Source organism: Diaphorina citri, unplaced genomic scaffold, assembly GCF_000475195.1.
Source record: "Diaphorina citri unplaced genomic scaffold, Diaci psyllid genome assembly version 1.1 scaffold1043, whole genome shotgun sequence".
Taxonomy (NCBI): Eukaryota; Metazoa; Arthropoda; class Insecta; order Hemiptera; family Psyllidae; genus Diaphorina; species Diaphorina citri.
The window spans coordinates 67,063-79,726 of record NW_007378473.1 but is presented as its reverse complement, the minus strand read 5'-3'; the positions used below and the strand labels follow the sequence as shown (position 1 = coordinate 79,726).

General features: G+C 37.8%; 2 protein-coding genes across 2 annotated transcripts in view; both read left to right on the top strand.

Annotated features, from left to right (window-relative positions):
* On the top strand, positions 1-10,780 carry LOC103513904 (heterogeneous nuclear ribonucleoprotein U-like protein 2). Its single transcript, XM_026826994.1, has 15 exons — positions 1-296; positions 809-856; positions 2,043-2,309; positions 2,687-2,940; positions 3,212-3,510; positions 3,759-3,850; positions 4,082-4,224; positions 4,720-4,830; positions 4,911-5,018; positions 6,171-6,303; positions 7,369-7,550; positions 7,694-7,822; positions 8,243-8,347; positions 10,538-10,666; positions 10,766-10,780. The coding sequence occupies exons 1-15, from the start codon at positions 167-169 to the stop codon at positions 10,778-10,780; spliced, it is 2,145 nt and encodes a 714-aa protein (XP_026682795.1). The 5' UTR covers positions 1-166.
* LOC103513903 (TATA-binding protein-associated factor 2N) overlaps positions 8,296-12,664 on the top strand; it is a gene marked incomplete in the record, with an annotated part of 30,351 nt that continues 25,982 nt past the window's right edge. Inside the window, 4 exon segments of the mRNA XM_017446000.2 lie at positions 8,296-8,356; positions 10,538-10,666; positions 11,148-11,322; positions 11,819-11,919. Coding sequence (XP_017301489.1) covers positions 11,181-11,322; positions 11,819-11,919 — 243 coding nt within the window.

Here is a 12,664-nt window from a genome sequence, read left to right as displayed (position 1 = left end):
TTTTGTTTTTAGCAGTCCGCCATAACATTGTGAAATTTTAGGGCAGGCGTTTTTTATGTGATTTTTCCACTCAATTTTGACAAAATTTCCTTTGAAATCCAGTAATTTATGTTATTTTTCATTGAATAAAGTTTCTGTGTATTGTTTGACATATCGGAAAAGTACAATGGACGTATCCAAGTTAAAGGTAACGGAATTGAGGGCTGAGTTGTCGGAACGAGGATTAGATACCAAAGGAGTGAAGGCAGTTCTTGTACAAAGGCTTCTGAAAGCGATTGAAGAAGAAACAGGCGAGGGTAAGCTCTTAAATACTGTTAAGAACACGCTGAGGGGTATGAAAAATGTATTGAAATGATTTTTAGAACTATCTGTTGGTATCTATCTTGAAGGAGGGAAGGATGAAGGACTCTAACCTCAAAACCTTGAATACACCCCTTGGGAAAGTTGCATAATGCTACTACTTAGGTACATACTTCTAGGTAGCTTTGTTTTTCTACATCCATTTGTACTAAATTAGCCTTGGGGTCTACATTCTTATGTTGACTTAAACTTGGGGCTTCTTCACAAGAAATGCCCAAGATGGTCCACGAAAATCTAAACAAAATTAGACCTAACTCTAGAATGAGTAGGTAGGTTTCTTGTCCTAAAATAACTTTTATCCCACAAAGCAATCTCAAAAATAGTATGATGGGCATGGAAACTAATACTAATACAAATATAGAGAGGAGATAAGTATAGTTTCATCAATATATGGGTCATTGTAAATAAGTAGGGTAAATAATATTTAAATCAATTTTTCTCTTCACAGAACAAGAGCAACACACAGTCCTTGACAGTTCAACAGAAGAAGTGTCAGATTCTGAGTCTGTTGGTATCTATCTTGAAGGAGGGAAGGATGAAGGACTCTAACCTCAAAACCTTGAATACACCCCTTGGGAAAGTTGCATAATGCCACTAGGTACCTCTAGATAGCTTTGTTTTTTAGCCTTGGGGTCTACATTCTTATGTTGACTTAAACTAAATTAGCCTTGGAGTCTACATTCTTATGTTGACTTAAACTTGGGGCTTCTGTACAAATAGAGATTCACAAGAAACGCCCAAGATAGTCCAAGAAAATCTAAACAAAATTAGACCTAACTCTAGAATAAGTAGGTGGGTTTCTTGTCCTAAAATAACTTTTATCCCACAAAGCAATCTCAAAAATAGTATGATGGGCATGGAAACTAATACAAAAAATACAGAGAGGAGATAAGTATATTGTTTTACCAATATATGGGTCATTGTAAATAAGTAGGGTAAAAATAATATTTAAATTAATTTTTCTCTTCACAGAACAAGAGCAACACACAGTCCTTGACACTTCAACGGAGGAAGTGTCAGACTCTGAAGATTATAATATTCCTTGGGACAACAGTCTGGTTGTTCTAATCTCTGATATTTAGGTTCATCTATTGCTTCTAGAATTTGATGTCCAGTAAGTGCGGCCCAGGGTTGAAACCCATAGCTGAACATTTCCCATAGTGTCACACCATATGCCCATACATCACTTGCTGATGTGAATTTCAGATAACTGATACATTCTGGTGCACACCATGCAATAGATTATAATATTCCTTGGGACAACAGTCTGGTTGTTCTAATCTCTGATATTTAGGTTCATCTATTGCTTCTAGAATTTGATGTCCAGTGAGTGCGGCCCAGGGTTGAAACCCATAGCTGAACATTTCCCATAGTGTCACACCGTATGCCCATACATCACTTGCTGATGTGAATTTCAGATAACTGATACATTCTGGTGCACACCATGCAATGAAATCCACACTATCTTCACAGCTTGCTCCCATTAAACCAAGATGTTTATTTCCACGCATCTTTGGTTTAACAATAGGAGTTGCTCGTAGCATTCTCAGTGGATTTGATTCCACGACAGGTTGTTCCACCAGGCTGGAGTAGACAGCCTTCGCCTCCTCTGTTAAACAGTTCTGAATATCAGGCAAGGAGGCAGCTTCATCAGCAAAGGTTTTACCCTCACATCGAGACAGATTCTGAGAGGAGGGATTCTAAAGACTCGGAACCTGACACTGATCCATTGCAACAAGACCAAGGTGGAGCATCCTCTCCGGAGACTGAATCTGCTGCTCCATCTGTAGCCGTTGAACCTCCTACATCAGAAAAAGATCTCTCGGAAGTGGATGAGGCTGACGGCTCGCCTCAGAATGCTGAAGAGTCAAGCAGTAGTAATGAGGCTGGGTATCAACAGGAAGATAGTACCGAGTTCCAGCAAGACAATGCCAGCTCTGATGTGAGAGGTAGGTCAACAATCTGTTTACTAACTAGCTATGAGACCAAGTTGACAACAGCAGATCCAGTTTCCTCTATCAAACCTTAATAAAAGCCAAATATTCCTGACAGAATGAAAAACCAGCCATAAACAGAAAGAGGTGGAGTTTAAAACCAAGGTGCAGGTAAGGTTTGACTTTAGGGAAATGGGAGAGGTAGGATAAAGGAAAGAAACACAAGACCTAACCCAATTAAGGGGTAGTACCTAAAAGAAAACGTTAATCATATGCTTCATCTTAAAAGGCATTCTGAATTTGTTTTTATTTTTTCCAATTTAAAGGTTACAAACCTTACAATAAAAGTTCAACAAATAATTAACTATTTCTTCTTTTTCCATTTCTTTCAGCTGACTACCAAATTGAAGACAGTACAAACACCAATGATTTTCAACAAAGTGACAGCAATGTCTCGTCAGACTTTGTCAAAGACAAGACTGTGCTCTACCAGGAAAATAACAGCATAGAGTTCCAACAGGGAGACAACGCTAACCAGCAGTGGACAAACCAACAGGATGAGTTCGGTAGTAACAAGGAGGAGGCACCAGCTGCTGCCGAGACAATGGAAGCTGAGACCACACTCAATGGACATGGTCAGGATGAGGTAAAATGTTTGAAAATTATTGTTTGGGGCACTCTGGGTGTTGATAAAATGCACCAAGCAATAATATTTGGTGGTTATTTATTCTGTCTGAATAGGATTAGTATAATGGTTTCTTTGACTGTTGAATTCAGACTTGTAGTCCCTTTACTTAACAGTTTAATATTGTACCACTTCTTTGATTTTAAACAAGGAGAAAATGAAACTAGGCAAGCATTTTGTTGATTATCAAGGCAGGTCCAGTATTGAGAAAATTGTTCCTTCTTGTTCTCAGGTCACTGAAGATGACAGTAGCAAACCTGCTGCCCCCTCAGCTGCAGATGGGGAAGATGAGAAAATGGACACTGCAGGGCAGGATGGTGAAAAAGCTGATGAAGAGGATGGACGTAGCCGCAAGCGACGAGACAGGAAGAACAGATGGGGTCCATGTGATCCTCAGGAAGAAGAAACACCCGACAAGAGACGCAAGACATCGGAGTCAGATGAAAACCAGGATGACAAACAGAGGGAGAGAAGCCGAGATAGAGATTCCAGAGATCGGGGAGAGGGCAGATCATCCCGAGCCAAAGAAAGGTGTGTATGGAATAGAATATAAGTACCATGTCCTTTCTATACTTCTATACCGGCCAAAATGGAATTGAAGTGTTCTTTTACTCCAGTCTATTGATACCCTAAAGTTAGTGAACTTTTTTACCTACTTCCTGGAGATAACCCTTTTTTTTCCTTTTAGGCTGTTTGTTGCTTTGGCAAATTAAAAACATATCAAGTAGGTAACAATGGTAACATGATTAACCATTCAATTCGTAAATTTTTGTTTTCAGAACTCCAGAGCCTGAGATCAAGAGACCTCCTCAAGTTGAAAAACCCGAGTATGAACCGGAAATCAATTCTGAACTCTTCTCTCTGGCTTGGTGTAAGTATTTATTTTATGGTACTGCAAAACTATGAAGATCTAAAGAAAACACGGGAATTTTATTTGTAAATATTATATTATCTTGACGAAATTCAAACTTTAATTTAAACAATTTGTCTGAACTTTAAATGCTTTCTGTGTGGAATTCCCAAGGAAAAAATCAATACTCTAGCTGGGATTGAACCCACAGCCTCCTGATTAACTTGTCAATTATTCTATTCACTATTTCAGATGACTCTGACCTCAACCTGACCATTGACCAGGATTCATACACCTATGGATCACCCATGTCTGATCAGGGCTTTGTATACATGTGGGCTGGTGCCAGAGCTACCTATGGGTTTAACAAGGGCAAAGTCTACTATGAAGTTAATGTAAGTTTCAAGATTTTTTAAGATAGTTTTTGGGGTAAAGGAATTTTTGTCAATTCTAATTGGAGAGGATAAACTAGTTATATTCAAATTTCTTTTATTGTGTTCTCTATTAAATATTCTATTCTACAAAAAAAAAAAAAAATGAGCAGAGGGAACTGTGACATCTGAGGTCTTATCATACCGTAATCGAATAGAGAAAAAAGACAAGATAGATGAAAGCGAGCCATGCCAAGAACGAACCTTATCTGTTCAGGATTATTATCCCACCCCTGGGGTGGGAAGAACCCGTGACCTAGCGTTCTTAGTTTTTGAAACAACTTTTCTCTTAAACTCTCTAAAGAGACTGTGATGTCAATGGCTTACACTTTTTATTGTACTCATCTTTCTGCCATATTCCCGCATCAGTTACGTGTTGGTTTCTCGCCCAAATATTCCTCACTCCAGTTAGATTCTATTCTATTAGCTACAAATCTATTCCATTCTATTCTATTACAGCTCAAAGAGTACTGTGACACTTCCAACTACGAGGCAGACATATTCCCGCATCAGTTACGTGTTGGTTTCTCGCCCAAATATTCCTCACTCCAGTTAGATTCTATTCTATTAGCTACAAATCTATTCTATTCTATTCTATTACAGCTCAAAGAGTACTGTGACACTTCCAACTACGAGGCAGATTCGTGCAGTTCTCTCTCAACGGAGACATTCTCAAGCTAGTCCGTCGTATTGTGAAGGAGCCCGTACATGAAGACTCTGAATACGAAGATGTTGAAGAAATTGTTGAAGATTTGGACGCTGAAGATGATGATGAAGAACAGAAAGAGGAAGAGGAAAAGAAGGAGGGTGAGGAGGAAGAGAAGAAGGAAGGAGAGGAAGAGGAGAAGAAAGAGGAAGAAGAGAAGGAGGGAGAGGAGAAGATGGAAGGTGTGGAGGAGGCAAAGGAAGAGAAGGAGGGAGGAGAAGGTGATGAACAAGAAGAAAAAGAGAAGGAGGAGGAGCCTGCACCCGTGAAGAAGGTAAGTTTGTGGTTTTGAGTTGTGGACTGGAAGTCCCAATTTTCTTTATTATTATTATTGTACTACGTTTTTTTGTGTTTCTAACTTGTTTCCTTTGAAGAAACGTTTTTCTGAGAAACATGCCTGTACGTTTTTTTGAGGAATTGCCTGTACCACACCCAATCATGTACATACTCTTTTACTGTGAACTCTAAAAATATTTAGAACAATGCAGGTCCTTTTCTTTTAAAGAAGAAGTATAACTGTTCCTTTATGTACAACTGTACAGCCTGACTCTTGTAGTTACTTCTGAACTTGTTTTAGCATAAGTTCAATTTAATGTCAAGTGCAACAATTCTATCTGATTATGTGGTGTCATTTCGGCAGCCCAAACTTTGGACAGTATGGTAATAAATTCTAAAGTTTCCTGTGTGTTCTGAAGTTTTTTCTACTGAGGAGGAAGAGAAGAAGGAAGGAGAGGAAGAGGAGAAGAAAGAGGAAGAAGAGAAGGAGGGAGAGGAGAAGATGGAAGGCGTGGAGGAGGCGAAGGAAGAGAAGGAGGGAGGTGAAGGTGATGAACAAGAAGAAAAAGAGAAGGAGGAGGAGCCTGCACCCGTGAAGAAGGTAAGTTTGTGGTCTTGAGTTGTGAACTGGAAGTCCCAATAAAATTTTTCTTTATTATTATTGTTGTACTACCTTTTTGTTTTTGTGTTTCTAACTTGTTTTCTTTGAAGAAACGCTTTTCTAAGGAATTGCCTCCTCACCCAATCATGTACATACTCTTTTACTGTGAACTCTAAAAATATTTAGAACAATGCAGATCCTTTTCTTTTAAAGAAGAAGTATAACTGTTCCTTTTTTGGCAGCCCAATCTTTGAACAGTATGGTAATAAATTCTAAAGTTTCCTGTGTGTTCTGAAGTTTTTTCTATGTGTGCTTCTCTTATTTCAGCCAAAGGAGAAGAAGTACAAGACGATTATCGTGAAGAAGAAGATCGAGAAGAAGGAGAAACCAGTAGAGTACGAATATTTGCCGCAGGAGGAAGGAGACGAGATAGCATTCCGCATTCCCAAGGCTGAAATAGGTGAGTGGCAATGTCCAGTCTATAGGTACTGTAGGATTAAAACAAGTGGCCCATGCCTCCATAATTGTGTAATTGGGCCTATAGTTAAATGAGGAAATTTTCCTTATGTATCAAATTTTTCAAAATCGGCGAAACCACTTATGGGGAAAGCTCAAAGATAAAGAAAAACTATAAAAGAGAAAAATCGTCCAACAAAACTTGGCCTGAACTCACAATATTGAGAATATGTGTGTGATTGAGTGGTTCAAAGTACTGACCCCAAAATAAATGAAATTGGGACATTGAATTGGCAAATAATTCAAGATTATTAGTACGAATATTTACCTCAGGAGGAAGGAGACGAGATAGCATTCCGCATTCCCAAGGCTGAAATAGGTGAGTGGCAATGTCCAGTCTACAGGTACTGTAGGATTAAAACAAGTGGCCAGTGCCTTCATAATTGTGTGATTGGGCCCAAAGTTAAATGAGGAAATTTCCTTTATGTATCATAAATTTTTCAAAATCGGCGAAACCACTTATGGGGAAAGCTCAAAGATAAAGAAAAACTATATAAAAGAGAAAAATCGTCGAACAAAACTTGGCCTGAACTCACAATATTGGGAATAGGTATGTGTGTGATTGAGTGGTTCAAAGTACTGACCCCAAATGAAATTGGAACATTGAGTTGGCAAATAATTCAAGATTATTAGAAAGTAAAAAAGGAGTTCTGGTTTTAAAAAGACCAATGAAAGGAAATACTGACTAAAAACTTATCCTAGCTCACTATTTTTTATTAGGATGTTTAAACACATTAATTTTGTGCACTTACATAACCTCTCATATTATGTGTTTCCCAGGTGACCAATATTCCCGATTTTGAAAATTTGGACCGATTGCAATACTTTCATTACTAGTATAGCTCCGCTATACTGTAGTAATAGAAAGTAAAAAAGGAGTTCTGGTTTTAAAAAGACCAATGAAAGGAAATACTGACTAAAAACTTATCCTAGCTCACTATTTATTATTAGGATGTTTAAATACATTAATTTTGTGCACTTACATAAACTCTCATCTTGTGTTTCCCAGGTGACCAATATCTGTTCCCGCATGTCTCCACCAAGAACATCAAATACGAGGTGAACTTTGGCCAGAAGGACGAAGCTTGGAATGCACCTCCTGAGGATCAGGGTTGGGTGTTCCCCGCTCAGATACCGCTTGAAGAGAGACAGGCAGGTCCTGCGCGGGCTGAGAAGAGAGCTGACTGTGAGGTAAGAAATGATCACTTCAGGGAGCTAGCTAGATAGAACTTAAATTGAACAATGGTCTAAAAATTAAAAACAATGGTCTAAAAATAATTTTGACTTCGTGTGATGAACATGTTTGTCAAATTTTATCAACATCAGACAACCAGTCCGACCAAAAGAAGGACGAAGCTTGGAATGCACCTCCTGAGGATCAGGGTTGGGTGTTCCCCGCTCAGATACCGCTTGAAGAGAGACAGGCAGGTCCCGCGCGGGCTGAGAAGAGAGCCGACTGTGAGGTAAGAAATGATCACTTCAGGGAGCTAGATAGAAAGTAAAAACAATGGTCTAAATATAATTTTGACTTCGTGTGATGAACATGTTCAGACAACCCATTTGAGAGTTATAGTGAAAACGAACGGATTTAGGTACAGACAAACTAAAAGAAAGTCAAGGTGAAGATTTGTCACTATGGAGACACAGTCCTATTTTATTAAAAAACAAAAAACAAAACAAACAAACAAAAAACAAACAAACTAACAAAACAAGAAAAAAAATCTGTCCAAGAGGCAGTGCAGCTTCTATCATGGGTGCATTGTCTCAAAACAGTACAATGGAAGAAGTGGTCTGTCTTCAAATCGAGTTAATTTCTTCAGTTCTGTTGAAAAGGTAAAAAAAACCCTTATTTCTGAACTTTCAATTCCACTTTCCCTCCCCAGATGCTGATGATGTGTGGTCTCCCGGGAGCCGGCAAAACTTATTGGGTGCGAGACCCCCCTGATATAATAGTTGTGTTGGATAGTACGAAACCATTTGACACACACGCTTCCTAGGTGAATAATTTTCCATTCCTACACAAAATCTAGGGGGATCTTGTCCGGGGGGAATAAACAACCAAGTGTACCTTAATATTTACCATGTGATCTGTGTACACCTTACCCCATGCATTAAGACGTTTCTTGTGTTTTACAGAGAAGAAAAAGAGTAGTAAACGGATTTGCTTGCTTACAAGCACAAATATATTTCGACAACTCACACTGCTAGCAGTTGGGCTTTGTTTAGAGTAAAGTGTATATCCACAGAGAACACAGAGCTAGATTTAGTAGTCTCTCTGTGGCCGACGCTAGTGTTATACATTTAAGTGAGAGCGCGATGTGCAATGCGTTGCACCCGACGTGTGATTTTGCTCTCTCATAAATCAGGCATGAGGAAAATTAATTCTGGATGACGGACAAACAGGTTTGGAAAAATTTATTCTCGTAAGAAAAAAAGAACTGATCTTTTTTCTCATTTTATCTTTAATGTTTACCATGTAGCTTTTACCTTTTTTCTAATTGTATGTTGGTTACTTGTTTTAAGTAAGATTTCTCATTGTTTTATCTTGCAAGAAGGATATTTCCTTCGACCTATCGATTGCCCTTCTCTACACTGACTGTTTTGGTTGATACCCCTTCCCCTCCCTCACTTTCCCTTAGCTTTTAAAACAGACGATTGACTTCAGCATGTATTTATCACTTGGTTATTTTACACACGAAACGTATCTGGTGGTTGTTTCCGATGAATGTCATAGCGTACCTACTTATTAGGCAGGAGGAATGATCTTCGGTCTACATATACATATATTTACTTGCACTTTACTCGGTGTATAAAACTTAAATTTTTAATTATATTTTTTTTTCTTTTTTTGTAACATTTATCCTTTAAATCACTACCTGAGTTATACAACGAAACCAGACTGTCTTGGGCTGCTTGGTGATTTGGTCTGGTTTCGTTGTATAACTCATGTAGTGATTTAAAGGATAAATGTTACAAAAAAAAATATAATTATTGTTACAATCCTACATACAGTTCATAAAAATAATAATAAAAAAAACTTTCAGTATTTAAATTTTTAGTTAAAACTTAAATTTTTAGATGAGCGAATTATGTGCATACTCTTGGTTCGACGTTCCCCAACCTCAGTTTTACGAAAACTAGTCAGTTTTACGAAAACTAGTCAGTTTTACGAAAACTAGTATTTCATTTCAAGTGGGGTAAGCAGGATGTCATGTTCTGATCGGAAGAAAACCCCTTTAGAAGGCATAATGGATTGAAATTGAAATTAATTAAAATATAATAATAATAATAATAATAATAATAATAATAATAATAATAATAATAATAATAATAATAATAATAATAATAATAATAATAATAATAATAATAATAATAATAATAATAATAATAATAATAATAATAATAATAATAATAATAATAATAATAATAATAATAATAATAATAATAATAATAATAATAATAATAATAATAATAATAATAATAATAATAATAATAATAATAATAATAATAATAATAATAATAATAATAATAAACTACTTCACCTAGTACTAGAAAGTAAAAAAAAATACAAATAATTACTATTTGTGGTGAAACATCACATCATTACCAACTGCCTCCGAAGGAGACATAAAAGTGGTCTGGATATTAGGTACTTACTGGTCTAATAGTAATTCAGGTATTATTATTATTATTATTAGTTTTTTTTAATGTCCAAAAGACTTATCACAGTTATCGCCGTAAGTGAGGTACATATACTATGTCTATCTTAGTAGGTAAGAAGTTATTACTAGAAAGTAAGTAAGAATGTGTTACTAGAAAGTAAGTTTTTCTTAAAAAATGAGATTTTTATTTTAACACTTTCGGGTGCCACGTCAGTTGTTTTTAACTGACAAGGCATTACCGAAAAAGTGAGTGTCAGTTATTTTCAACTGACACGTAGGGTCTCACATACCGTGTGGCATGAAAAAAATCATCAGAACAAATCACCACTAGTAGGTACACGAGAAAAATCGCAAAAAGGTCAATCGTTTGTTTTGAAAGTTAGGCGGACTGAAAAAAACACCCCCTTTCCCACATCTCACATCACGTGTGAAAAATCCCACCGAAGGAAATTTCGATTACAAAAATCCCTCAAATCATTTTCTCATGTGCATTTTTCCCCCGGTTTTCTTCTTCAGATTAATAGCGAGCCTCTGCGAGATCATATCAAGGGGTCGTGGGTTCAGGTCGTGGACAAGACAACCAAATGTTTGAACCGGCTGCTGGAGTTGGGCTTCTCGAGACGGCGCAACTACATTCTGGATCAGGTGAGAAAAAGAGGAGAAGGAAGGAATTTCAATTATGAAAATGCTTCTCACAAATATCTTTCCCCAATTATTAAACCTAGATGAATTTTATACACCTAGATGAATATGACTTGACTTGGACTCGAACCACCAACGTCCAGATGCAAAGTCCAACGCGTTAACCACTGCACCACTGAGGTTGGTTAGAAGAGAAATCGTTTAGGTCAGGGGCCACAAGGTAAGTTTAAACTCGGTTTAACTTTAACTCTCGGATCAAGTAATCTAATTGGCTAATATTTTTAGATTTTTTTTTTTTTTTTAAATCAACCAATGAGATCGCTTAATCCGAAGTTTAAACTTAGTGGGCCCGGACCGCAGTTACTCAACGTATGTCTCTTTCTTTACTCAGTTACTCAACGTATGTCTCTTTCTTTACTCAGTTACTCAACGTTTGCATCTTCTTTTACTCAGTTAATCAATGTTTGCGTCTTTTCCCCCCCAGACCAATGTGTACGTGTCTGCGCAGAAGCGCAAGATGCGATCATACTTCGGGTTCCAGCGCAAGGCAATAGTGGTAGTTCCCACTAACGAGGACTATCTGGCCCGGCTTGAAATGCATAGGGAGAAGGAAGGCAAAGACGATGTACCCCCTGATAATGTCATTCTGGAAATGAAAGGTAAGACAGTCTGTTTTTTTAATGCCGCCACTGATCGCTACTCGATTAAAGTAGCTGCTACTCAATTGTCCTCACAAGCCAGAGTGCACCCCGAACTCCAAGTACAGGGCCGAAAAAACCTCGTCCCCGCCGGGAATCGAACCCGGACCTCCTGCGAGCAAGCTTGGTGTGATACCCACTCGGCCACGGAGGTTGCTCAGAAGTAGCTTTCAGTAGCGACATATTAAGTAATAAGTAATAGCCTTTATTTGTACAGTAAATTATTGACAAATATCTTAAAATAATAACTAAATATTAAAGTACAAAATCAGATAAGTATCTGAGGCCTCCCCTAATAGGAGACAGCGACATATTAGCAGAATAAAAAGAAAGTGTATGAAATTGATAAAGGAGGCTCTTGTTATTCTTGTGATATCTCCAAAAATTGTGAAGAATCAGTTTCACCACAGATGATTTGTGATTCCATAATGTTTATTTGTTTATTTTATATTTTCAGCCAACTTCAAGCTCCCCGAAGTGGGAGAACTGTTTGAAGAAGTCACCTATATTGAACTGCAACATCCAGAGGCGGAGAAAATTATCGACGAATACAACAAGGTAAGATCCGTCCAAATATCTAGCTTAAAGCTCCTTTGATTTTTCCCCCATACAATGTGGAGCGAACGATGCATTGATGCATACGCATACTTCTCCACGAAAGCTACAATTCCCATTGCCTGTGTTTTGAAACCGCCAGCCTAGTTAGCTTAGTTGGTAGTCGATTATTTGTTAGGTTTATATTAGACATCCTATGTATTAACATTATTCTTACCGTTTCTATTATTACTGGATACTAGGTATACCTAGTAAGAATAATGTTAGTTGGTAGTGCTTCTGCCTTGTAAGCGCTAGACCGCGGGTTCGATTCCCGCCCAGGGCGGATTTTATCCTGATGGGATAATGTTCGTTCTCGGAACGGCTGGCTTTCTCCTATCCTGTCTTCCTTCTCTCTTCGATTTCGGGACGATAAGACCATAGCAGTTAAAGTTCCCTCTGTCAAACCACTTGCAGTTTTCAAGGTCGCTAAAATGGGCCCATATAAAATTCTTAGCCTAAATAGAGCATAGAGTCTTCAGCTTCTCTTTTTTCTTTTTTTAAGGCCAACCAGGAAGTGAAAGGACGAGACATACTGAATTTTTGTTCAGTGGTGTTCATCAACGCGTTGGCTAGATTAAATTGTAAGAACAAGTCACGCTAAAAGAACTGATTACTTTATGTCTCCTTCCCATAAGGTGCCAAGGGAGAGGTTACTCGCACCGGTCCTTTGACGTGACCGCCAACAAAAAAAAAAAAAAAAATTCCT

Bases quoted from the DNA above. Each gene is read 5' to 3' on its own strand.
- LOC103513904 (XM_026826994.1), top strand. From the start codon at position 167: ATGGACGTATCCAAGTTAAAGGTAACGGAATTGAGGGCTGAGTTGTCG. The intron at 4,225-4,719 runs GTAAGTTTCAAG...ATTCTATTACAG, and splicing joins AAGTCTACTATGAAGTTAAT to CTCAAAGAGTACTGTGACAC. The intron at 5,019-6,170 runs GCTGAAGATGAT...CTCTTATTTCAG, and splicing joins AAATTGTTGAAGATTTGGAC to CCAAAGGAGAAGAAGTACAA.